Source organism: Rattus norvegicus, chromosome 2 (assembly GCF_021556685.1).
Source record: "Rattus norvegicus strain SHRSP/BbbUtx chromosome 2, alternate assembly SHRSP_T2T, whole genome shotgun sequence".
In the NCBI taxonomy this organism is placed as follows: Eukaryota; Metazoa; Chordata; class Mammalia; order Rodentia; family Muridae; genus Rattus; species Rattus norvegicus.
The window spans coordinates 70,646,546-70,674,428 of NC_141535.1; the positions used below are offsets into that span (position 1 = coordinate 70,646,546).

General features: G+C 34.9%; 1 protein-coding gene across 2 annotated transcripts in view; it reads left to right on the forward strand.

The window, feature by feature from the left end:
- Positions 1–22,809, forward strand: part of Cdh10 (cadherin 10) — a 222,426-nt gene extending 199,617 nt beyond the window's left edge. The window contains exons 7-12 of one of the 2 annotated variants that reach the window (XM_087617142.1): positions 10–263; positions 4,974–5,110; positions 9,851–9,972; positions 14,978–15,086; positions 18,141–18,392; positions 21,776–22,807. In XM_087617142.1, the coding sequence (XP_087473268.1) occupies positions 10–263; positions 4,974–5,110; positions 9,851–9,972; positions 14,978–15,086; positions 18,141–18,392; positions 21,776–22,260 (1,359 nt within the window). In that variant the 3' untranslated portion in view covers positions 22,261–22,807. 2 annotated transcript variants of the gene reach the window in all.
- Positions 22,810–27,883: the final 5,074 nt, after the last annotated feature.

Genomic DNA, 27,883 nt, shown 5'->3' on the forward strand with positions numbered 1-27,883 from the left:
TTTATATAGCCACTTGACTATGAGAACCGAAGACTATATACTCTGAAGGTGGAGGCAGAAAATACCCATGTGGATCCACGTTTTTACTATTTAGGGCCATTCAAAGATACAACAATTGTAAAAATCTCCATAGAAGACGTGGATGAGCCTCCAGTTTTCAGTCGATCCTCCTATCTGTTTGAGGTTCATGAGGATATTGAAGTGGGCACAATCATCGGTACTGTAATGGCAAGAGACCCAGATTCTACTTCCAGTCCCATCAGGTATTTCTCTCAATATTTAAGATGAAAAGAAACAGAGTTGAAAGTCATAAAGGGACCGAGAAATTCTCATTGCTTACAAGAGTTTCTCTGTAAATTCTAATTATGGTATTCACAGAGTTGAGGGAATGTTTTGATTGAAAGTTGTGGGGAACACATATACCAGCTTTATGGTTTTCTAGGTTTTGCCTTATCTATTATGTTACTGGATTATGTCATGTGTTTGAGTCATTAAAATGCTGACTCTTTTGATCACGGATACAGATCATAGATATATATTTGAATATGTAGTATACACAGGCATATTTTTCTTCTAGTCTTGCTTCATTATTGTGTGGGTTTGTTTTCTTTTTTTAACAGCTATTTAAAAAATGTTTGAATATTTCAGAAACCCCTGAATAATTTCCGTACTTTTTGACTTTTCTTCCTACACAATTTTAAAGGCACATGATGTTGGATATTGATATTTAAGAGGGAGCATGTTTCAAGCCTTTCATTGGCATTTTTGCTGGTATATTAAAGAAATACAAGTACCTGTGTTTATTGTTCGGCATGAGAATGAGCTTTTCCTTTAATCTGTTAGGCTGTTGTGGGTTTTGGATTTCATTCTTGAATTTCTAGCCCTGTGACCTAGTCATGTATGAGTTCAAATGTTTGTTTTGTAATTTCTTAGTGAACTCTTATGAATCGTTCAGCTTTAAAATGTGAAGAACCTTCCGTTGCATGTTTCATGGGACTCTGAGTGTTCTCAATTGAACAATTCTGCTTTCTCTGCCAGCCAAGAGTAATTGTACCAGGCAGAACATAATTTATGTCTCTGTGCAATTTATTCATATAGTTTATGCAAATACATTGTCTTATATTCGTGTGTTCCACCACAAGTTATGTACTGGCAGAGAAAGAAAAGTGTACATGATGATCATACTGTGCTCCCATCTGCCTGCTGAACTTTGCCATAAACCGTTTTTTTTTTTTTGAGATGTTTTATCAAAATTTCTCTTTTAAGAATGTTCTTTTCCTGTAAATTTTCTCCTTTATTGATTTTTTTTTATTTTTGGATTTTTTTAAATTTATTTACATTTCAAATGTCATCCTCTTTCTGGTTTCCCGTCAATAAACCCCAATTCCACCCCCTCCCCTTTCTTCTATGAGGTTGCTCCCCCCTCCCCACGCACCCTTTCCTGCCTCCCCATCCTGACATTCACCTGCACTGAGGGTCCAGCCTTGACAGGACCAAGGGTTTCTCCTCCCATTGGTGCCCAACAAGGCCATCCTCTGCTACTTATGCAGCTGGAGCCATGGGTCTGTCCATGTGCACTCTTTGGATAGGGGTTTAGACCCTGGGAGTTCTGGAGTATTGGCGTTGTTGTTCTTATGAGGTTGCAAGCCCCTTCAGCTCCTTCAATCCTTTCTCTAACTCCTCCAATGGGGACCCTGTTCTCAATGCAATGGTTGCCTGCGAGAGTCCGGTTCTCTCTTTGTCAGTTATGGCAGAGCCTCTCAGGAGACAGCTATATCAGACTCCTGTCAGCATGCACTTCTTGGCAGCAACAACCTTGTCTGGGTTTGGTGGCTGAATGTATATGGGCTGAATCTGTCCCAGGTAGGGCAAGCTCTGAATGGCCATTCCTTCTGCCCTAAACTTTGTCTCCGTATTTCCTCCTATGAATATTTTTGTTCCCCCTTCTAAGAAGGACTGAAGCACTCACATTTTGGTCATCCTTCTTCTTGAGCTTCCTGTGATCTGTGGATTGTATCTTGGGTAATCCAAACTTTTGGGCTAATATCCATTTATCAGTGAGTGCAAACCATGTGTGTTTTAAATTTTCTTAAATTTACTGATATACTTAATTTCCCCCACTAAATAATTGATATTTTCTAGCTAGAGATACAACTGTAGTAGGCCATGCTCTTGGTTACAGCTTTCAAAACAGATTTTAAAATATGATGTGTTGGTTTTTGGTTTTGCCTATTGGTTTTAAAACAGTGTCCCATAACCCATATGGATCACGACTGTATAGTTTATCCCATGAGGACGTTAAAGTTCTGATCTTCCTGATTTTACCTCCCTAATTCTGGGTCTTCTGGCCCATGCTTCTAGGCTCTGCAGCTGTGGAGTCAAACCCAGAGCTTTATGCATGCTATGCAAGAACCCTGCCCAAATATGCTACATACAAGAAACATATATACTGTTTTTGAGGGTTAAATTTTAGCTAAGTACTATTGTTAAAATAACAACGTTTCTCCACAAAATAAAATTGGTTAGTGTCTTCATATAGACTCATCATTGTTATATATAAAATCTATCTGTGGACATTTACCAATAAAGTAAAATGTTAAACGACAGTGTTTATCTGAGTACTACAGAAAGTATAATTACATCTGATAGCCATAATGGTCTACATGACAATGACTTGACTCCATGTTGATTGTAGTATATTTGACTTTGTTTTACCATAGGTATAGAAAATACAAACAAGTAATTTTAGATGTTGTTATTTAGACAGAACCTAGACATATGTATCCTATATAAATGGAAATATATATGGCTAAACATGCATATAAAATAAATTATGCTTTATATATCCAGTGAGTTCATCTTCTTGATGGAAACAAAACATATTTAGTAAAAGTTCTGCCTTTACTGAATAGGTTCAAAATTTTCATCGGTCATCCCCATATTGTTTTATCTACCTATTATAGGAATTGTAAGGCATCTGTAGGTGATATAATGGATAGAAATAGTTGTGAAAGGATATTGTGTTGTACTGAGATAGTACAGATTTTTCATTATGTGTCCCCATCCATTTAGGTAATAATTGTAAGACATCTAGAAGTAATGAACAGCTTACAGGATATTTTTATGGTTGTGTGAATGCTATGTTATCTTATATATGGGCATCAGCATCTGAGAAATTTGGTGTCAACAGAACCAATCTCTAGTTATTTCAAGGGAATACTATTGATACTCGGGAAACAATATGTTATGTGTCATTTGTTGAATGGTTTACATTATACATGGTATGAATGTTGTCAGTTATTGTGAATTGCTTACGCATATATCAAAGAATTTAGTTTAAGCTTATCCTGAAAACAATTTGAAGAAACAAAGTGAAAATTACCACATAATTTTCCAATAAACAGATATAAATAAAATTATGCTATGAATCAGAATTGAAAAGGCAGGTCTAGGATGATGAAACGGCTTGGTGAAACGCAGGCACTCATCCTGCGACATTGATGACTACAGTTCAAGTCTCAGGGTTCACATGGTGGGACAAAAGAAACCCAAGTGCTCTGGGTTGTCCTCTGACCTCCGTGTATGTACTGAGGCATGTGCACACACTAACATACAAATAAAGAAATTTAGAAATTAATTTTAATGCAGATCTCTATGTTTGCTTTCACGATACTGCCAAATAATCCTCTACATTATTCTATTACTTTTCAAATTGAGGAACAATATCAAAACAAACAAATTGAATTGAGATTAGCCAGTGAGATTAGTACTATTCTTAATTGTGTTTTATATATTAATCAACGCATTTCAACTTCATGTCTTCCTTTTTCACAAGTAATGGCCTTGCAGTTTTCCAACATACCCTGTAATTCAGTATCCTATTTTATTTTGATAAGTATTTGCAGATTGCTCTCATGTTTGAACATATTTTTCACTCAGAGAAGTTTGCACATGAGAGTCAAGTAGAACTCAGTGTCAGCTAGACTCCCTTGCCGAGTGGAATAACACTGGCAGTAGACTTGATGATTTATTGCCTTATTTCCTCTTTCAAATTAGTAATGAAAGAGTTTAGAATACAATGTCAAAAATGGAGAGGATTAATACTGGATGGTTTACATTATAACACTGCAAACTACTTTGATTACCACAAACAGTCATAGAAGACTTGGAGAAGGAGTTATCTTTTGATTTGGAAAGTATTTCAGGTGTAGTGACATAATGGTTTGTTTTGATTGTGCTATAACTGGGATTTCATTAAGGTACTGCTGTTTACTTTGATTATGCCACCCTGTGACTTATGCTAGTATTATGCTTTCAAATGGCATGTAGTGTGATGACTGATATCGGTTTCCAAAAAATGTTTGTATTTATTGATGAAGATGTACTCTTTAAACATGCATAATAATTTCTTATACTGAACTGTCTCAATTATAAAAGGCCTTAAGGCATTTATTTTATAATCATACATGTGATTAAAGAACCTGAAGCTAGATTGATATCACAAATCAAAAACTGACAATGTATTGCACGGATGTAAGCAATGTTGTCTCCAATGTCCCCATTAATAATGAGACTGGGTTTCTAATATTGACATCATGGTGGGCCATTATAGTATTTCAACATCAGAAGACTTGGTTACTGCATAGAGGCACTTGACATGAAACTACATATGACACTACTCTGTGTCCCAAAATACACCCAAATTAGTTGACTTTATATGGCGACAGGCAATAGTTTAAATAATGGACATTTGCAGAACTTGTATATCTATGGAAAATAAAGTACCAATTCATGCCTGGAGTAATAGTGCATCTGTTTCAATTGCTGAAACAGATTATATTCTATGTCAGCTCAATGGTTTCCTATAATTTTGAGTAGAGTGTGTATTAGAGTATATAACTTTGTATTTTACTGTTTGTCCTTGCAAACCATTAATATTGTTGCCATGTGCTTTCTTTGTCACCTATTTTCAGATTTACTTTAGATCGCCATACTGATCTTGACAGGATCTTTAACATTCATTCTGGAAACGGATCACTTTATACATCAAAGCCACTTGATCGTGAACTATCTCAATGGCACAACCTTACCGTCATAGCTGCCGAGATCAGTAAGGAGATATAGTTAATGAATTTTTCAATTATTTGAATAATTTTCTACCTGTATTTTAAGCTATGTGTGTGTATATTTTATGCTGAGATAATTCTCTTCATACACATTACATTTCAATGTGCTTTTTAAAATAACTTTTTAAAATGTCAATTTTTCATCATTTCCTTTGCTTTTAAACAGAGGTACATAATTAAATATATTGCAACTGTAGTAAAATGTTATCTGTGCTCTCTTGGGTATTTTGACATGCCTTGAGTAGGGAATTGCCTAAATCTCTTTTTTATCTCTGGTGCAGATTTGTTTTGTTTGGTTTATAAAGTTAGCTGCTGTAAGAAAATTCAAGACATATAAATTATTTTCTTAAAAAATCAACATTGCTTTTAATATAGTTTGGTTATTTCTTTCTCTTATCTTGTGAATTTGAAAGTTTACTATATTTTCAATATTTTCTTCTAATATTTTAGACTCATATCACTTGTTCTAATGAAATTTATTCATGATCTTAATATCTGCATTTACCAAATTCATTCTATTTGGGGTGTAGGATTTCTGTAAGTATCTTGTAACTCTAGTCTAATGGTCAAAGATTCCCATAATTTAATCTTCTTCTGGGAACTCTTTACTTCTCCTTTTGGTGAAGAAAACTTTGCTGGTTATAGCAAGCCTTATCTTGATCTTGATTGGCAGTTGTGTTCTATCAGGATGAGAACACATCACCTTCTATATCCTCTTGGAATTTAGAATTCTTCTTGATCTATCTTCTATTTGTCTACTGTATTTGCCTTTAAATTTACTTGACATTGCTCTCTGTTACAGACTGTAATACTCTTTCTTTTTATGCACTTTTAACAATTTAACTTTAATATATCATAGTAAAGTACATTTATTATCATGTAATTTAAAATATCTAAATTTAGATTCTAAATGCTTCTTGAACAGGGATGCCGATGATCTTCCCCAGATTTGTGGAGTTTTCTAATTTTGTTTTAGTAAAGAGTTTTTCTACACCCTCAAATTATAACCCTTCTCCTTCAGGAATACCAATATGTGAAATGCTTATTTAAGGGTACCTCACAGTTCTTACATTTTCTTTTCTGTTTTATTTTCCTTTAAATTTAATAAATACTTCTTGATGACTGCACGTGGAGTAAGGCTGCTTCGAAGTTCAGAAAGATCACAGCAATGGTGTTTTTTTTTTACAGTGTGTAGTCTTCTGTAGTGAGTGGAACGACTTGTATGGCATTACTGTCAAACCAGCAAGACTGCATTTATGCACCCATCGTTTTCAGTATTGTTGGTAACTTGGGTATACTTTCCCCAAATAACCTTGCCTCCTTGTGTCACAAGGCCCAACTTGCTCACATTCACTTGGTGATCTCACCTAGGATTGTATATATGGGAACCAGGAATTCTTTTCCAAACCAAGTATAGGAAGACAAAAGGTAGCTTTCAGCTCAGGGTGTGTGACATAGGCCTCTTTGAAACATAGACCTATATAGGCCTAATGAACCTTCCTTATTTAGGTGGTTTTCTTGTAAAACCCATCACTAACAAAACAGACTTTTGTAATCATTCTCTTCCATGCCTTGTCTTTTCTTTTTCCTGTTTGTATAACTTTCAATACTTCTGTTTCTCCTTAGGCACGAACTTTGGCTAGAGGGACCTCCCATTTTCCCACCTTTTCTTTTTGTTGCAAGCTCACATGACCACAGCCGGGCAGGATAGAGGGCATATATTGCTTTTAAGATCTTTAAATTAGAATTTCTCTAGCTAATATTTTTATTAACCTCATCTTACTGAAGAGCTTGGTCTGTGGAAATTTTTGTAATTTTACAGTCACATTGCCAGAAGCAGCAAACTGGGAATCGAATTGATTATTTGATTTCTAGATCTAACACTTGATTCTGGGCTTGCTTTAAAAAAAATCAATAGTTCATCCAATTAGAAAATGGCAAGCTAAAGTCTGAAATAATACGTTTTTAAAATTGCAGCAGATATTGTTCCCAAATAGAGGAATGTGTCATTGTCTATGGAGGCCTGTGCCATTGTTTAGTAGACTGTTGAAAATCATTATGGATACAGATGTGGCATCACATGCCCAACACTCAGAAGGCCAAAAGGCTGAATCAGAGTGATGTTGGGGAAGTCCTGCCCCAGACTACAAGAATACTTTCAAACCCTAAAGAATAATCAAAAGAAAAAATCATTAGGAAAATTGAGATGTGGCAACAGAGCCTTAAATTAAATGTACAGTCATTTACACAATAAAGGAACTAAAAAGCCATGTATAGCCTTGCTTCTGCAAACTTTTTCACAGTACCCGGTCCCTTGCTCAATCAATTGTAAGGCGAAGCAGCTCTCTACACTTTTTTTTTTTTAAAAGAAGCTTCAACTTTCAATTGAGTCATGCTGAGAAACTGCCTAAAATCCCGTACATGTAATACTGAGTCAACACAACCATCAAGTCTGAGATACTGGAGGCAATTATTACAAACCCAAACCAGGTCTGAGTCACCCAGAGTCTCAGAATTGTCAGGTAACTTTTAAAAGCTTCTAACTGAAATAATGAATTGAGCTTCATCATCCTAGCTGGAATCTGAAATCCTCACGCATGCCTTCTCCAAAGACAATGCCTTGTTTAGAGAGTTATAAATGGTGATGTCAGTTGAGTCCATCAATTTTAAAACATTATTTTTCCTATAAAGAAAACGTCTATTTCTCTGTCTTCACCCAGATCTAATGAGATCCAATTTGGAGCTTCTGGAATCTGATTGTTGGTGCTGTCTGCTCAACTCAAGATCCTTATTCAAGCTCACTGAGCTTGGAATTGCATTTTCTATTTCAGATACTTTGAGAAATTTAACTTCTAAAGCTAGTCGAAGTAATTATGATTCTGTAAAAAGCTAAGCCAATTACTTCTTAAGTACTAAGCCTATTCTTGCCCTTAAGTGAAATCAATCTGTGGAATAAGCGCTGGAAATGCCCACCTGCCAACCACATGTAGCCAGGGTCCCATTATGCTGTTCTGGGCATTGAATGCCATGAGGGTAGAAGAAAAAAGAAACACATACAGGGGATTGTTTCACTAGACTTTAAACACTGGTTTGATGGTAAATGTGTCCCACACAAGCCCTGAGTAGGATAGCGGTGTGTGTAAATGAATCATTTTCAGATGTGTTTCCAGGTCCCGCCTCTAAAGGTTTAATTCTACATGGCACAGAAAAAAAAATCACACCATGTGATACAGTCTGCCTCGGGTAATTATTCAGTGCATTATTCCATGGTATAATTTCTTTCCCTCTTTAAAGAAAATATTCTCAAATGCCAGGTGGAAAATGCCAAACTCTAAAATTAAGGTCACAACCAGTGACTTCATAAAAACTTGGGATTTTAGCCAGAGAGTTCCTAAAATTGCATGTGAAATCTGACCATTATTGCATATGATAATGCATATATATATACATATAATGTATACTGACAAGAAATCATTCAACACATGCAGAAAAGTTATGTTTTTTGAGAGCCCTAAGAATCAAGAAAATGATTCACGCTTGCCTGTCTTTGGATGACTGGAAAAGCTGATGCATGCATAGAAATGGCCTTACTTGAGGACATACATCCTGCAAGCCTTTATTGCTTATGCCTCGTTGTTATAGTACAGTCTTCCTGAAGGACTCTGAGGGGGATTCAGGTGGTAAATATAAGCCAGCTGCTATTCAGTATGATTCTTCCTTGGAATGCTTTATATTTTTATTTATACAGAAGCTGTAGCATCTGCCAGCAAAAAAGATTAGTGTAAGCACTGTTTTCTGAATAGATGACTCCAGGCCTTACGCTTTATAAAGCACATTCATCCCTGTGGATTTAGCTTTTGATTCAAAGAACCTTGAGTTATTTAGAAAGAAGCTGAAGAGTCTTCCTATTGTGTTTGAGAAGGGTCTCAGAAAGCAATTTCTTACCTATGAAACTTTTTTGCCTCTTTCAATGCCATTAGCATAATTAGAAAGTGGAGCTTCCAACATGAGTTAATAAAAGTAAATATTTTGCATGCGTCTCACTCTATCAATAGATAAAACAGCATTGTGGAAGCATGCTTGCAACTCTTCTCCACAGAACCATCAGGAGAGGAGGGTCCACTCCTACATACATATACCTCTAAGTATCAGCAAAATCTAAGTAAGAGTAAGGGCAGTAGGACACTGAATAACAGCACTTTTTTCTATTTTTGTTTGTTTGTTCATTTGTCTTTTTATTCTACTTCTTGTCCACGTATTCATCAGATCCATGTGTATCAAGGGAAACTGTTAGCACTGTTTGTATCTCTTCATTGTATGTATATTTTATTGTGATGAAAATTAGTTCAAACTCCTATATAATAGAAGGAATGTACAAGATATGTTTTGATTCTATAGGTGGTTTCAGTGTTAATATTTAACCTATTTATATATAATCCCATCTCATAATTGGGTAGTAGAGACACACATATAATCTGAACTCAATTACACTGTATCATACTTTTAAAAGAAATGAAAAAATAGTAATAGTACTCTTATGCTCAATAACAAGGGTATTCATGACTACTTAATTAGACTAGGTAATAATTTTCTTTATTGCATTTGTTCATTCTGTAAGAAGGATAGACTTGATCTTTATTTGTAGGTGAGTATTTAGTGCCCATAAGATGACTATCTAAATTGAATCCTGTACACAAATGTATTTTTTTATTTCCTCTTTCTAGATAATCCTAAAGAAACAACTCGTGTGTCTGTTTTTGTGAGGATTTTGGATGTTAATGACAACGCTCCACAATTTGCTGTGTTTTATGACACATTTGTATGTGAAAATGCCAGACCAGGACAGGTGAGCAACTATTCAATTCCAATTCAGGATGGTTTTAGCTGTGTGTAAATGTGTTCTTGTCAAAATCTTGGAAAGAATGAATCAAACAGAGAAACATTTATATATATTCTCATTAAAAATTTAGAAATTAGTTGATGTTTATAAAGTTGAACGTATTTTAACAGTCAAGTTGCCCAATTCCTTTGCCAAGACGTAATGCAATAAAACAATAATCAGATTTTACTCTCTAACAATAAAACAACAACAGCAATAATAATAATAATTAATAATAATAATAATAATAATATATTGTCTTTCCCATAAAAGTTAAGATTTGGGTAATAGCTTTAACTTTTTCAACTTTGAGTATAAGAGTATACACCAGAATCTTTTCTGTGCCATTGGTCCAATATTAATAACTATTTAGTAAAATGAAAGGTGGTGTTAATACACTTTTAGTAATCAGAAGCTAGACCTTGACAACTCCAGCCAGCTGGTCTTTGCCACTCATTCCGAACAGACCGATTAAATTAACAAACAAGAATGAAAGGCAGAGAAACAAGATTTATTCAGCATTGACCAAGTTGAACGGAAGAACCAATAAAAAGGGTCAGTGATGCCCACTGGTCCATCTTTGGAGTCCTAAATGAGATTTTGGTTAAACAAAATTTAGGGATGATGCAAAATGAAGCATTCTGGTCAAAAGTGGCCTGCCTACCATTGGCATGACCCTGTCTCAATTATAGTTTCTTATCTAAAGTGGTCTATGAGATTGTCCAAATGTGGTGACGAGTTTTTCCTGTCCCTAGCACAGTAGAAGACATTTTCTTCTTCAACATGAGATTCCTGGGAAATTTCTAAATTAGTCGATTGTTTCCAAAGTCCAATAGCCCAAGGGTACAGTACCAATAACTCCTCAGAATATTTTCCTTGCTGAAGACCAGTGACAGTGAGACTCAGGAAAGGCAGAGACAAGTACACAGGATCACTGAAACAATCAGTGTTGGGGTGTATGTGAACATGTTTTGAAGCAATGCGCCCCTTTCATTCACTGTTCGGGATTGCCTTTATTTTTCCTCAGTGTGGCAACACATAAAATACTTAATGACTTCATTTTAGTCCTTTGAAGCATTCTTCCTATATCAGCTTTGTTTGGAATTATTTAAATCATTTCCTCAGTGGACTCATTTTGTTGTTTGAAAAGCTCTGGCATATATGGCTGAAAGAAATGCTCTTAATTGGTTTGAGTGCTATCTTCACAGAAGGAAGCTGCATATTATAAATAATAATTGGGAATCAAAAGCATTTTATTAGAGATAGAGAAGCCACTGAGAATCTGTGTTGTATTTTGACATCATTTAGTGCTTTTATAAACATCAATGTCATCGCTATATTTTTATGCAAATTACATTGCACAATAACTCTAGTTGTTCTCCTGAATATTGTAATGGGAATTCAATAGCCTGTCTATTATTTGAAAGAATAAAATTACTGCAATTAGAATATTTTTACTTGAAATGTTATGGAAATGTTTATTTCTGAATATTTAAATAACTTAGGTGCTTCTAACTTTCTTCTTAATGAAGCAGTGTCTACCATAAAAGTAATGTTCCAAATAATCCTTTGCCAAGCAGGCTCAGCACGATTTAAGTTAAAATCTTTGCTGTAAATGATAAATTATCCACTTTTCTACTACTACATGCACTGCTCACTCCATGATTATTCAATTTGAATTTTAAAGAAATATCTTTAAGGACAGTTGAGTCATAAACACTGATAATACTGATGTATTCAAAATATTCAAAATAAGGAATGCTGCATATTTTCTTGACTTTCTCTCTCATTCATTGCAGCTAACCCCCTGTTTTGAGACTTTCTGAATATTTCAAAATAGTTCATGAAGAAAAATAATCAAAAAGTTGTTTTAAAAATATTTACCCAGTCTTAACAACTTTAATATTAAGAATATGATTAACTCTTTTCTAGCTGCCCATATGTGCACATATGTCCATATTGACTGCATTCCTTCATATTAGTTTATTTTAGTGTTATTGCACTAAAAATAGTTTTGTTTAAACAAAGTTTTTATATATGAAATCAATAGTTGTCTTTTATGGCATGGGTCAGTATTTCAAGAACTTGAGAGACTGAGACATGAACATCGCGAGTTCAAGTACACCTACAGAGTGTACTGAGGGACAGCCTGGGCTACGTATTATTTCTCAAAGAGAAAAATCATGGTGGAAGTGAAAAGTCTATGGATTTGGGATTGAAAGTCATGACATTTAATCAAGCAAAGACAAAGTTTTTGTTCTCTAAATGTTCTCACTAAGCCTTGAACATTTGGACTTCCGAGCATACTTGCCTTATTTATTGAGTACCTTAATCCAAGTAGTAGCCCTATTACTTAAGTGTTCTTTAAATAGCACAGATCTACAGCATGGGGTATAATCCTATGCATATGGTGTGAGGACATGGATAAATCAGAAATAAAGCTGCATGCCACCACGTTTTCCTTTGTATCCCTTGCCTTTGGTCTTGTGAATGCCTTTCTTTAAGGAAGGGGCATTTTATTTAGAATGGATGAAACTTGCCACTGAGAGGAAGTTAACTGGCTTCTTCTTTGCCTAAATTGGGCAACTCACCTCGTACCTCACACAGAGGAATTGACAGTCTTCAGAAACTGGGAGATTAAGATGGCTCCTCCTGCATAGACTTCCCTTGCTGACTTCCGCTTCTTCAGCTGCTGATTATATTTTCATGTCAAAAGGCACAAAGTCGCATTTAAAACTCAGAGAGTCTTTTCAAAAGTTCTCTCAGGGAGAGTGGAACTTATTTTCATTCCCCCATGCCTAAGAACCATATCACATCAATTTATCAACTGACAACATCCATGAAGTCAAGTGGTAGCCAAGGGTTTATCAAACCCAAAATATCTAACATGTATATTCAGAAGAACAGTATTCAGATCCATTTCTGACCACCAGGAATGGTGTGTTTGGCCAGAAGAAATATTAATTTTCTCACAGAAAAAGTTAAATACTTCAAACATAGTAACTGCTTTGCTTTCTCTGTGCATCAAAGAATCTACTACGGGCTGGAGAGATGGCTCAGAGGTTAAGAGCACTGACTGCTCTTGCAGCAGTCTGGAATTCAATTCCCAGTAACCGCCATGGCTTAAAACTATCTGTAATGGGATCTGATGTCCTCTTCTGGTGCGTCTGAAGACAGTTCCAGTGTACCCACAACATAAGATAAACAATTCCTAAGAGAAAGAAAAATAAATCTACCAACATTTTATCATTGCTTCATTATATTAGGATCACTGAAATAAGCTTGAAGTTGTAGTAGAGTGTGAAAATACAAGTCAACTTTGTTACTGCTAAAGGATTGATCTGTTTGTGTTCGATCACATACATATCCACAAGCATTAGCTTTTGTCTGTTTATTTCCTTTTCCTAGCATTAAAATGGAATAAAATAGTGAGTGCTTCATGAGCCAGAGGAAATCCTATCATTAGTTTAGTACAGAGCATGAGTTCTGGAATGACAGAGACACAGCTATGTGTCATTTTATTTATTGTCATTTAATGCTAGCATATTCCCCTTTCTGTATCACTGAGTTTAAAAAAGTGTTTCAACCAACAACTGATCATTAATACTTTGGTGTTACTATATACTATATACTATAAGTGTATATATATATATGTATGTGTATATATATATATAATTTGTAGATGTCAGGAATATTTCATAATTTCCTACACACATATGTAAAGAAGCAGACATTGGTCCTTAAAAATAGATCAGTTTGGTCTAGACTGAATTTGTCATTTGTCATATTGAGACTTTGAAATTTTTCTTTAAAGGATCATTAGTTCTACTTTTATATTATCTCTAAATATTTTTAGTATCTCTTTGTGTTAACATTAATCTTAGTGACTAATAATTTCCACTGGTCGGTTTCTGTTATTTCATTTATGGCACTTATTTTTTTAATATTCTAATGAATCACTCTTTTAAAAGGAGAAAACACAAAACATTGTTGAAAGAAGAGAGTCAGGGGAGAAGAAACAGATAAATTAAGAACTTTTAAGGAGTACCTTCCTAATACCAGTATTTCTACATGTTTGTCCTGAAGCAATTCATGTATCTGTACTATTTTATTCTATTGAAATCTGTTTCTTTTTATTATTATTGTAATAAATAATTAGTCGCCCATGATTTAATACTGTTTTAAAATAATTTCAACATCCAAATGATTATACTTGTTCATTATTTCTAGAAAATACTATATTGCTTTGTGTAGTTTAATTAAATTTCTTGAATGGCTTTGAAATAAATAATTTGAAGTATAATAAGTAGGCTATTTTTACTGCTATTGCTCTAACATGTTTCGAAAGGAAAGCAATTTAATATAATGTGATAATAATTTGTTCAGTGTCGAATTATCCCACATGATGTTTTAAGCTTGATATTCCTTGTTAAATCAACAAAAACTCAAGAAAATATTGTAATGAAATAGGCAAATCGTAGCAAACTAAAGCTTTAAAGTTATATTAAGGACATACTTTTAATTAAGAACATATTTTAATTAAGAATAAGTTTGAATGTTTTTATAAGCATCAATAAATTTAAGCTTTTGCTGCTCATTTAAATTTAATTTCTTAAAATATGATGCATATAAGTGGGAAAGAAAAGAACATCAGTGTAGCATATGTACACGTCTGATCCATAGTCACATGTTTAGTAAAAACATGATGAAGGTGACAAGCAACGTTCATGGCGAGATAGGGTACTATGTTTTCAACTTGAAAAACAGAGTTTCTCTTTTATATAACATTTTTGTTCATTTTAAAATGTGTGTGTGTGTGTGTGTGTGTGCATGTGTGTGTGCATGTGTGTGTTCTTAAGTACAACTTGTTCCATCAGTATCATGTTACTTGTACACATGTTTACAAAATACCATAAATGATCCCTGACCTATTTATAGACATGTCATGACTGTAATGTTTTCTTTCCTGCAGCTGATACAGACAATAAGTGCAGTTGACAAAGATGACCCCTTAGGTGGACAGAAGTTCTTCTTCAGTTTGGCTGCTGTGAATCCTAACTTCACAGTGCAAGACAATGAAGGTCATTTTTGTACTGTTTTCATGCATAATATGTAAAATGGAAATGGTTGCCCATACTAATTATTGCAACAAAACAATTCGTTTATCTATGCTCTGTATAAAGCTAATGACGTAAACTTAAAAAGCTGTTTATATCCATATTTAGCAATGCATTATTATAATACCTTATTTAGGGTTATTTGCTCCCTTAAATTTTAAATAATAAAATAAATTATAAAACTGTAGGAGTTCAAGGAAAGGTGAAATGTGGAATTGATTAGAAAGGTCACAAGTAATTAGTTAATATTGTGAACATGATAGGACACGAATGGCTGTAGGACAGAAAGATGATGTGTATATTTACTATACAAATTTTCATTGGGCATAATAGTGTGCTATTTACTGGAGAGTATAAGAGGACTGTGAGGAAAGAGAACCAGGCACAAAATCCTGAGAAAGCATTTACATATTTCCTTTTGCAAAGGCGAGTGTGCTAAAATACAAAATTCATATCTCTGAAATTATTTCTTTGTTGTTCTCATAAAAGCCATGAAGCATTTTAGATACACATTGTGAAAACAGCTATGATTTTTTAAATGTTGACAAATATGTGTCATGAGAACTACGCAACTCTAGACTATACACATCCCTCACCCACACAGGCATATGAATATGTGTGCTAATAGAACTCGTCTATATTTAATACATTTCATGGCAAATAATGACCTCAGCCTCTGATGGTAGAAGATATATTTGCCTCACTATGGCTGCAGATGTAATTCAAATAAATCTCATAAGCACACTGGCAAATATACAATACTTTCTTCACAGTGTTTGAAATGTATTAGCAAAGTTAGTTGGCTATATTCCCTCAAGGTGGTTCCAAAGTGCCATAAAATAGCTTAAAATCTTGTAGCATTTTACATCATGCTATTCACTCACCACGAGATTTCATCTAGTAGAATGTTCACTTAACCAATAAGTGATTCCAAGAGAAATTATCCTTTGGCGACATGTCTTACTAGATCCTAAGATTTGAAATGTCCATGTTTTCTGTCACCCTAGACACATGAAGTAATTGGATTAGAAAAGGGTAACATGGACTTGGCAGTTAATATACACAGGGCTGCACTGTTTCTGAGTTTCAGATGAACAACATGCAACATAATTTCCATTTGCTGAACCTGGTAACCTAAACACAGATTTTGGAATAGAGCTGTCTGTATCGAATCCTCAGGACTGAACTAACAATACTCATTTCTGAGTTTATTTAATTTTGATTCTTTCCTGTGAAGCTGAAAACGAGATATTAAAAAGTGAGCTAGGAGGTTAGGAGTGGTGCTGTCATGGAGCAGCCTTTCAAAAGTCCTGGAGAAGCCACTTAAGGCTCACCTCAGTTAGCATTTAACATAGATTACTGTTTTGTTATATTAGAAAGTATTCTTGATTCTGTATAATTTACTCAGAGTGAGGAATAAAGTTATACAAATATCAGCCTGAAGAGCTCACTGAGTAGCGTTCCATTAAATTTGGTGGGACATCTTATCTAATTTTATATACGTTAATGTTTTATGTTATTGGGTCAAGATTCAGAAGAGTTGTAATTATATAGGAATCAATTAAAAGATACAACTTGTGTGATATTTCCTCGTTTATCCTTATGTTCATCTTACATATCTGAAATTTACTGATATCAATCCTTTTTTAGATTAATTTATTTCTGTGGCAATTCAAATATTATCTATCACAATTCAAAAATATTGTTTCATAAAACTTTGAATCATAGGGATATTTTAAAACAAAAATGACTGGCTGTTAATATGACAAAATATTACAAAATTAATATTCAAAAGATACAAGTTAAAAGGTACCTACACATGACACTAAAAATACATATATGTATGCAAATTTTTATCTGAGATATTAATGCTTGAGAGGTTCATTTTAAAATTTACTTAGATGTTTCTAATACATTAAAGATCTGCTTTTCTAATATAGTTGACATCTTTCTAATAATGTAGAAAACAATTAAATTTTATTTAGCTACCAAACTGGATACCACTGCCATTTTCCTTTTTGTTTAATTGACTGACTCCTGTTTCTATATTGGCCGTATGGCCAGTCTTTTGAGAATCAAGGCTACATTCATCTGATAATAAAATAAGATAGAACTTAACATACTCTATGGCCTTAAATGTTGGTTATTTTGTGTGTAGAATAAACTACCTCTCCTTTCACCTATAATTCATACTAAAACCTGGGTAACTGTCTGAATAGGGAAATCTTCACCAGAACAGTAGAAATTAATTGTATGGTTGACTTTATTAAAATTGTATATTTTTGAAATGTTATTTGTTACTCCCAAATAGTGATAGCAAGTTGTTCATTAATAGTACCCATAATTTATATATATATGTTTACATATTTTTTCTCATATTTTCATTTTAATGGTTGGAAACTGTTGAGAAATATTAAATATTTGCTAATCTTTGATTGTATATTAGAATCTTAGTAGTTTTAGATAACTATTGATTTTTATGCTTACTGGGTCATATTTTCCTCATTATTTTTAGATTAAAGCACATTTTGTTGTATGAAAATACACACTCAGATATGTTTAAATTTAAACAATTTAAAACGATGTTTTTCTTGATACAAGCTTGCTTCTTAAAACCTATAAAGTAGTTATCATCTGTATATATTTCATAAGAGAATTCTTATATTTACCATTATGCAATAATAATTTGAAAGCAAAGCAGGAATGGAGCCTGAGCATGAGGCTGCGTTTCTATAATCACAGTGCTCAGCAGCTTGACCAGAGGAACTGATCTTAGTCAAGCCCAGCCAATGCTACACAGCAAAATTCTTTCTCACAATTAATAAATACAAATGCATAGTGCTGGATTCTTCATGTTATCTAGTATACCTTGCCTAGTTTGAATTACATTATCAACATTGAATAGAAAAAAATTCATAATTTACTTAAAATGATAATTCTTTTCATTTAAAACCACAGTTAACACTGCAACAAACTAACTGCTCTAAATTATTTGCAATGTTTTGTAATTCATTTTAGACAACACTGCCAGAATTTTAACCAGAAAGAATGGCTTCAACCGTCATGAAATAAGCACCTACCTACTGCCGGTAGTGATATCTGATAATGACTACCCCATTCAGAGCAGCACTGGCACCCTGACGATCCGTGTTTGCGCCTGTGACAGCCAGGGCAACATGCAGTCCTGCAGTGCCGAAGCCCTGCTCCTTCCTGCTGGCCTCAGCACTGGCGCCTTGATCGCCATTCTTCTCTGCATCATCATTCTGCTGGGTAAGAAGTGTTGAAGAATTGGACTGAGGTTGCTGAATGATTTGGAACCCCATAGGAAGAACAACAATATCAACCAACTAGACTCCCCAGAGCTCCCAGGGACTAAACCACCATCCCAAGAGTACATAAAGATGGACCTATGCCTCCAGTTGCATATGTAGCAGAGGATGGCCTTGTCAGTCATGAATGGGAAGAGAAGCCTTTAATCCTGTCAATACTTGATGCCCCAGTGTAGGGGAATGTCAGGGTGGGGAGGTGGGAGGGAGTGGGTGGGCTAGCAGGTTTCTGGAGGGGAAACTGGGAAAGGGGATAACATTTAAAATGTAAATAAGAAGATTCCAATAAAAAGAAAAAAAACAAACAAGATAGATAGATAGATAGATAGATAGATAGATAGATAGATAGATAGATAGATAGATAAAAAAATTTTTAAAAACGTTGAAGAAAGTGCACGGTCTCCCAAAATGACTAATTCAGTCTGTAATTGAATAGGAAATGTTACCACCAAAACAAACCACCTCTCAACTAATGAGAAACTTTAAAGATTCATGTAAGTTAACTGGGACATACTTAACAACATAGAAACATATTTATCCAGTCATAATATACCTATTGAAGTTGTCCCTATAGTAATAGTAGTTGCAGGATTTTCTCTGTAGGAATTAAGTGAAAATACACACCAAACATGCATCTCTTGTGGCGGCCTATTAAATAAAGTAAAAGCAATAATGGTAACAAACTGACTACACTTGAGAGAAGGTCCTTACCCTGTAGAAGATAGCCAGCAGAAAAAGAAATCAATGGAATCTTTGAAGTTTTTGTCCCTTTTGTTTTTTAACCTTACAGGTTTTATGGTTTCCATCTTTGTTGTTCTTGCTTTGATGTGTGCACATTCTTTGCACACGTCTTATTGTGTGCACATCCATGTGTCTCTGAGCCTTTGTATGTTTCCTGTGCTTTTTCTTTCTCCATATTTTTATGTTTGCTTGTTTTATATTCTGTTCTAGCTTTTTCTCTATTATTTTAGAAGTATGCTTGTTTTTTTTTTTATTAACTTGAGTATTTCTTATATACATTTCGAGTGTTATTCCCTTTCCCGGTTTCCAGGCAAACATCCCCCTCCCCCCTCCCCTTCCTTAAGGGTGTTCCCCTCCCAACCCTCCCCCCATTGCCGCCCTCCCACCATAGTCTAGTTCACTGGGGGTTCAGTCTTAGCAGGACCCAGGGCTTCCCCTTCCACTGGTGCTCTTACTAGGATATTCATTGCTACCTATGGGGTCAGAGTCCAGGGTCAGTCCATGTATAGTCTTTAGGTAGTGGCTTAGTCCCTGGAAGCTCTGGTTGCTTGACATTGTTGTACATATGGGGTCTCGAGCCCCTTCAAGCTCTTCCAGTTCTTTCTCTGATTCCTTCAACGGGGGACCTATTCTCAGTTCAGTGGTTTGCTGCTGGCATTCGCCTCTGTATTTGCTGTATTCTGGCTGTGTCTCTCAGGAGCGATCTACATCCGGCTCCTGTCGGTCTGCACTTCTTTGCTTCATCCATCTTGTCTAATTGGGTGGCTATATATGTATGGGCTTATGAGAGAAAAATGGCATGGATTTGGGTGGATAGGGAGGTGAGAAGGATCTTGGAAAATCTGGGAGAGGAGAAACCATATGCAGAATATAGTGTATATAAATCATTCTCAAAAGGGGGAACCAAAAACAAAGTGTTAATAACAAGTTTTTATTAAGTTATTATTAAGTGTTTATCAACCAGTGTACCCCAAGGTGTTTTTTATCATTTTGATTGTTTTTTTAAAGTGTACAAATTGTTGAAATTTATTATCCTAACTCATAATGGATCCAAAAATCAGAAGTACTCTCCATGTCTTTCAAGGACAAGCAGCCAGAGTGCATTGTTCCTCAGTTCTCTACAGAAATTTGTAGATTGCCTACATTGTTTTTCTTCTAATGAGTATATAAAGGGCTTCCTCTAACATTTTCTCTGAAATCTGGTCCAACAGCCCTTACCTGATTGAATTGGCCACAAGGAATGCTCCTTGATTTTATAACCCAGCTTAGATTGCTTTTTAACTGATCTTGAAGTGAAAATAATGTATTTGTTCTCTGCTGAATCCTCGTCTCCCTATTGAGTATAATTGAAAGATACTGTAACTTTATTTCAGGAAGCAAGGCAAAGATCTTGAACTGGAGCTGGTCTTACAGTTTCCATTATCTTCTGTATTGGAAGCTTTTACTGAACAAATTCCTTTCCCTGACAATACAGCCTAAGTCTGAGTAACTTTACATCATGCACTGTTATTGTGTGTGAGAGTATCTAAGGAAGCTCTTCCCAAAACCTGAAGTATAGACCTAAAAACAATCAAAACATTTAACGTTAAGTAATATAAATCAACAGACAACAAAGTGGAGTTTGAACACTAGTGATTCCCTACTTGGTTAAAACAGGTTTTTTTCTAAACAGAGATGAATTCACATCTGTTTCTCCAAATATCTTAAATGATCAATAAGAAAATACTTAAGGACTGTAAACAGAAAACCTTGTCCCCACCTGTAGCATTTGCATTCACTTTCTCCTACAGGTAGGTGTATGTGTGTTAGTTTTACGATGCATATCCCTCCTTGAGCATCTTTGTTTGAGATGGGTCTCTCTGAAGAACACATTTGTGTTAATTGAGTTAATTCAATGTGATATGAACTTACTCTTTGGTCTGAACTCACCTGATTTACCAATGTGGTAGTGAGTTCTCTTACAAGGCATGGAAAATATAAGTAAAATTTCCTGGTTTTTAAATGACAGAGTCACCTTTTCCCTAATCATGAAGGCCTTTCAACAAAGTAAGTAAAAAGCTGTATAAATCCATCAGCAAAGCTATGCTACTGAAGCTATTAGTCCAAATGCTGTGATGAGCATCATTTTCGATTATTATATAAGGACGTAGAGGAGCATGTGAACATATTATATCCCGCGATTTGGCTTAACTTTGGTGCCTGGGGTTGAACCTAGAGCCTTGAGACTGATCTAACACAGAATGACTGAAAGATATTCCTTTTATATAAGTTTAGTATTTAATGCAAAAGATTAATATTTTCTATATTGTCAAGAACATCCTTTAAATACTTCTTAGAAAAAGAAGTAAAAAATAGTCATTGCAGTTAAGGAATACTCTACTTTGCTGTAGAACTAAATCAGAAACACCTTACTAGTCAACATGGCAAAACCCTGCCAGGCTTCTGAAGAAAAATACTGAATTAACCTCAAATTCTAGCTTCCCATGCAGGGTATAGACAATTTCTGCCTGTTATGTGCCTGTGCTCTGGATTGAAAGTTTGAGAAGGAAGTTCTAACGCATCTTTTTGTCTCTGTTCAAGTTATAGTAGTCCTCTTTGCAGCCCTGAAAAGGCAACGGAAGAAAGAGCCTCTGATTTTATCCAAAGAAGACATCAGAGACAACATTGTGAGCTATAACGACGAAGGTGGCGGAGAGGAGGACACCCAAGCCTTTGATATTGGAACCCTGAGGAATCCTGCAGCTATCGAGGAGAAAAAGCTGCGGCGAGATATCATTCCTGAAACATTATTTATACCGCGGCGGACTCCTACGGCCCCGGATAACACGGATGTCCGGGATTTCATTAATGAGCGCCTCAAAGAGCACGACTTGGACCCCACTGCGCCTCCCTACGACTCGCTGGCTACCTATGCCTATGAAGGAAACGACTCCGTTGCTGAATCTCTGAGCTCCTTAGAATCAGGTACCACTGAAGGAGACCAAAACTACGATTACCTTCGAGAATGGGGGCCTCGGTTTAATAAACTAGCAGAAATGTACGGTGGTGGTGAGAGCGACAAAGACGCTTAGCCTGGCCCCTGAGCTCTGTTCAACGAGATACGTAACTTTGCAGACATTGTCTCCACTTCACAATATTTGATATTCAGGAGAAAAAATTCCTGCCACTCAGCACAAGTTTCCCACCTATTTCTTAATTTGTTCATTAATTATATTAATTCCTTCCTGTAGAATGTCTCATGGGATATATACGACATTTTATTTAATCACTTCCAAGAGCCAAAGCTATGGAAATTCAATGTTGCCCATCTTAGTAAATAAAAGAAACCCGAGCAGGATAGTTCTCCCTTAAGCAACCTCACGAACAAGTCGCTTCTGTTAGATACACGTCTTGCCCTTGCAAATGAAGCTTTGAAAAGACGAAGAAAACATTTAAGATGTATCCTGTTCTGTACATTAAGTTTAAAAAAAAAAGTCCATGTGGTGTTAGTAGGTGTGATATGCAGCCTGGTATACGAGCATTCGTGCAATTTCATTTCATCAAATTCTATCTGCTAATGTTTTATATTTATATTTTTGTATTTATTTTTTAAAAAAAATAAACCAGTTTTTACAACTACTCTGTCTCTAGCTTCTCTTTTCCTTAGGAGCCAATTGTCTCTCCATAAGTTATCTTCTTACCAAATCGAATTTAATGCACACGAGGAGAAAAATAATCATATTCTAAGCAATGTTGAAAGCCCTGAACAAAATGATATGACAGGTAAGCGCTGTTCTTCTGCAATACATTCTTACACCGTAATATATGCAAGCTTCTTCGTACCGAAAGCATCTGTAAATTATAAGCCACTTAACATTTATCATCTGGAAAATTGACAAGAATGGTGCTCTCACCCCTGAGCGGCAGAATCAACCACACTCAGATTTAAATCATTGCCCTTCTAGGTTCTTGTGCTCAATATATGGGAGGTAGAGCAGTTTTATCCCGTTCATATTTGCTAAGACAGTGTCTGGAAGAATAAAACCTTTCCTCATTTTTTTTGAATGACATTTTTGCTCTTGGAGTTTATAGGCAGAATGAGATCAAACAGTTCAGGCCGGAATATCATTGACTAGAATTATACTTACCTCCCATGGTGACTTTGAAAATACCTGGTAATGGCAGTAATAACACAGAATATTCCATTAAGATGCAGTTTCCCAACCCACTTATGTCAGCTTTCAGAGATGCATCAGATATTGTTGTAACGTGTGTGCGTGTGTGTGCGTGTGTGTGTGTGTGTGCGTGTGTGTGTGTGTGTGTGTGTATGTATGTATGTGTAAAAAGAATAATTTAGTAGAAAGCAAAAAAATAATTTTAAGTACAAACTTTAAAGTGCTTGTAATTTTCCATCAAATGTTACTGAGAATCCTGGGGGTGGGAACAATATTGTTCTTAATTGTTCAAGTCCCACTGCCGTGTCATTTGTAAATGGAATACTATAGTTGTAGAAGCAGAAGTCACAATCGCTGCTGACTGTGTTGTAAACAATACCAAAGATTCATATGCTAATTAGTGAAAATGCTCTATGATTTGAATAGGTCTTCGTGCTATGTTAATATATCCTTATTACAAAATTAATCATTTCAATCTATGGTGTTTTTATTCTAACTTCAAGGCTGAAGGGCCCACACCACTCTACCAACAACTACTTCAGTTTGTATAATAGTCTGATTATGAAAGAGAGACAACCCATGAGGCCCAATTAAAATCACAGCCAAGTAGTGCTAAAAACACATCAGGCTGAATATTAACACTTAGTATGACAGAACTCACTAATATATATCATAAGTTGGCTTTCAAAAGAGACTAAGTTTAAGAAATGGAACTTTTCTCCTTTGTACCGAATTGAAATGAGGAACATGTTGTTTCCTGGCGAGATCAGTCATTAAAAATAGATGAAGTTGACAAAGCAAAAGGAAAACAAAGGCCTCTGAACATCTCAAATTGGTCATAATTTAAAATACAATTTTTGTTAGAATTATTTCTACCTTTCCACACAAGTAGCTCCTTGAGTCAATATTAGATGTCAATAAAGTAATTCTTGTGTCTATAATGTAATTCTTAGGTGGAGACTTTTAATTATCTTCTTTCAGAAATGTCAAGTGACACCAAATTATTCTGGCATTTACTTAATCATCCATTATTTTGAAAATCGGGAGTTGCAACAGTGATCTCTAGTATAACCCAAACCAGTTTCAGAAATGTTTTTCATTAGGATAGGTGGGCAGGCTTATGTGTTATTTTCAGAGAAATTGGTCAATAGCAGATATTCCAATATTGTTGTTAATGACAATGGTATGTTAAGGTTATTTCTTGGTTGCCAGGGAATTCAAAACATAAGTTTTAAAGATCTATTTAATGTTTCTCAGTCACCCTTTGGTATTGTGCTTGCCCAATAGAATTCCCAGTACACTCATTATCCCAGCATTAGTGTTCTGTATTGATGGAGCTACTGTCTCTCAAAATATTATTGATGTAAATGAACCAATGTAGTTTTTTCATTTCTTCATTTATATATAACGTCAATATAAATTGTTTATTGAGCATCTATTATAAATATATACAAAAACCAGGAATGTTCTGAAACCCAGAGATGTAATAAATTATATATAATTCTTCTAATGATAAGTGTGTATTTATTTTACTTACAAAGATAAGAGATGGGAAAAGCTATGTTGGAATGAAGACCACTGAGCTTACAATAAATTATCCAGCTCTTAAAATTAACTCTTCTAATAACAGAATTATTCTTTTTTCCATGTTTTATATAATCGGCTATTTTCACTTGACCTCTAAACTTTGGATTATTAGAAGTGCTAGAAATGCTGCCCAAATATCATTTCCACTTGCAGCAAAGTATCAAAGGTTATATAACTACAAATAATGGTCTTAGATTGAAATTGTTGATTTTCTTTCTTCCTCTCTCCTCTCTCAAACACACATACACACACATGCATGCATGCACACATACACACATATACCCAAACACAAAGCCATGCACATATGAAGTTACATAACTGAAAAAAATAGTGGGTATTCGCTGGTAGGTTAGTTCACATACACTACAACTGATTCAATATGTAGGGTCTTTGAAACAGGAGAGGCTAATATTAAAACTCTATATTTAGCATGTCAATATATTTCTAGATATATTTTAGATTACATGTACATGTATGTATATTTATTATGACTAAGATAGACTGATTCCATAAAACATCCAATGAAGTCATATATTTTAGAATTTACAATAAGGAGACCCAAAACTAATGTGTATGTACATGTTTTATGTATAATTTACTCATTAAATGATGTCATCTAAACACACACCTGGAGCTGAGTCACTTCCCATAGTCTCTTTTACACTATGAGTGCTTGTATCTTCATATAAGAAGCAAGAAGGGGAGGTCACTATGTTCACAATTAAGTTGTTAGCTGTTAATTAATAGTTACATATCAAGTTTGCTTTAAGAATAAAATGTAATAAAGGCCATAAATTTTCAAGGAACCCTGAAAAACCAATGGCCTTTCTCCTAGACAGATTCCACAATGTACATCTATCTATCTATCTATCTATCTATCTATCTATCTATCTATCTATCTATCTATCCATCTATCTATCTATCTGTCATCTTTTTATCTATCAATTTCCTATCTAGATGTATGATTATATATGATGTGTGTGTGTGATTAATACAGGAGAATACAGTTGATAAAAATATGTCCCACTATGTTAATTAAAGAATGATGCTGGCTTTCTAGCATTCCTTCAGTTCACAGCACCTACCTAGTCAGCAGTACTCAGTCACATATTTATCTTTAGCATTACAAAATTATCTTATTGTGAAGTACACTTGCCCAAAATAGAATTGGTCTTATTGAATTCTGTCATCATTCTTGCCAGCATCTGCCTCAGTTCTTCCAATTGGCCTGATCACCAGTATTAAGTAACTCCATCACATTTGTGTCCCAAACTCAGAGATTATCTTACATCACTACATTAAGATACTAAGCATTTTAATATGTCCGAGGAATGCATTATGAGTAGAGTCACAATGTTATGTCTTATAAGAATGTGCTCTTCTAGCTGATCTCGTAGTTCCCTCTATGAAGCTACTAAAGTAATTGTCTCAAAAACTCTCAGTCTCTTGAAATATAATATCCCGTACCAATTCTCTACCTGCTACTCTAGTCTCATACAAGACTTGATCTTTCTAAACTTAAAAGATGATATAAAAATCTATATTACTGTTTTTTTTAATCTCCCCTAAAACCACTCTATCTGGAAGTTTAATTCTAAACTACTATTAAATATTATTATATCGCCCAACCAGAAGACCTTAAACCTCATTTTAAAATTAGTTAGATTTATGTTTTCTTCCTCATTACGATGAGAACTTTTATTACTGTATTAATGCATGCTATCTCTCAAATTATGTCCGGCGTTTGCTGGAAGTTCTAAATAAGACTGTTGCTTAATAAAAATAACATATACATAACACATCAAGAAAAATGCCATGCACTTCTCCCCCAAACATACAGACCTGCTGCACCCGCCATCTGCTTCACCGCTACTTGGCAGTGGTACCTTCCCTTGAGATGTTCATTCCCTGTCCCTGTAATCTTTTATGCTCTTGGATTTTTTTTCTTGTTCTTAATGAAAACATGTATTTGATGTAATTTTTTTGCAATTTTCTTCTGTACCGCATCTTGCCAGATCATCCCCAACCCTCTACTTATCCAATTGTGTTTTACTTTCCTCGTCATCTCTTTCAAAACAAGTAAAAACAGACCTAAAAAACACAAAACATATTCAAAAAGGATATACCACATGGACTGCGTGGTCTTGCATGTTATTGAAAATATCAGCCTTGATCCTTTGACTTGGTCTAATAAACAAAATTCCACATCTCAGTATTTGGTTCTCCAAGGTAACAGCTGCTTCTGACCTTGCTGGAAGCAGTTCATTAATCCCCCTAAATTTGCCCTTTCCTTTTATCTAATTATCAAGTTATCAATGTCTGAAAAAGTGTTTCTGATTGAGTTTCCTATGTGACTGGTGTTTCTAAACTCAGTAGTGATTCCACACTTTACTCATAATAGATTATGACACTCAGTCAAGCGTGCGACTTCACAGCCTTTCATCTACTTTAACCATTTACTATCCTGCCTCACCCATTGCTCTTTCATTGCTTCCTGATACTGGCCTCTTCTTCTTTATTACTTGGTTTAAATTTTGTTCAAATAAGATCTCATTTTTAACCTAAATATTTGCTAATGTTATAGCAAGGAAGATTGAACTTGAATGTAATTGCTTACTTTTTTAGATATCTACATTTTCTTTTACGATATAGATATAGATATTTTAGGATATAGAACTGTTTGCTTCTATAGATGCTCAATAGACATTTGTCAGAAGAATGAAAAAATGAGTTATTTTCTGTGAAAGTTCTTAAGAATGCACATAATACGGCAAAAGTTTATAGGACTCCTGTCTCTTCCCACACTGAACTACTCAGATAGATAGGAGAAAGCTTAGTGAGTCCATTCTTCATGTGCTAGAAACAATTTGGGAAATTATTTTAAGATTATACAATTCAACAGGCTTGTAATCCCAACTACGGAGTCAGGAAGATCACAAGAGCAAAGCAAAAG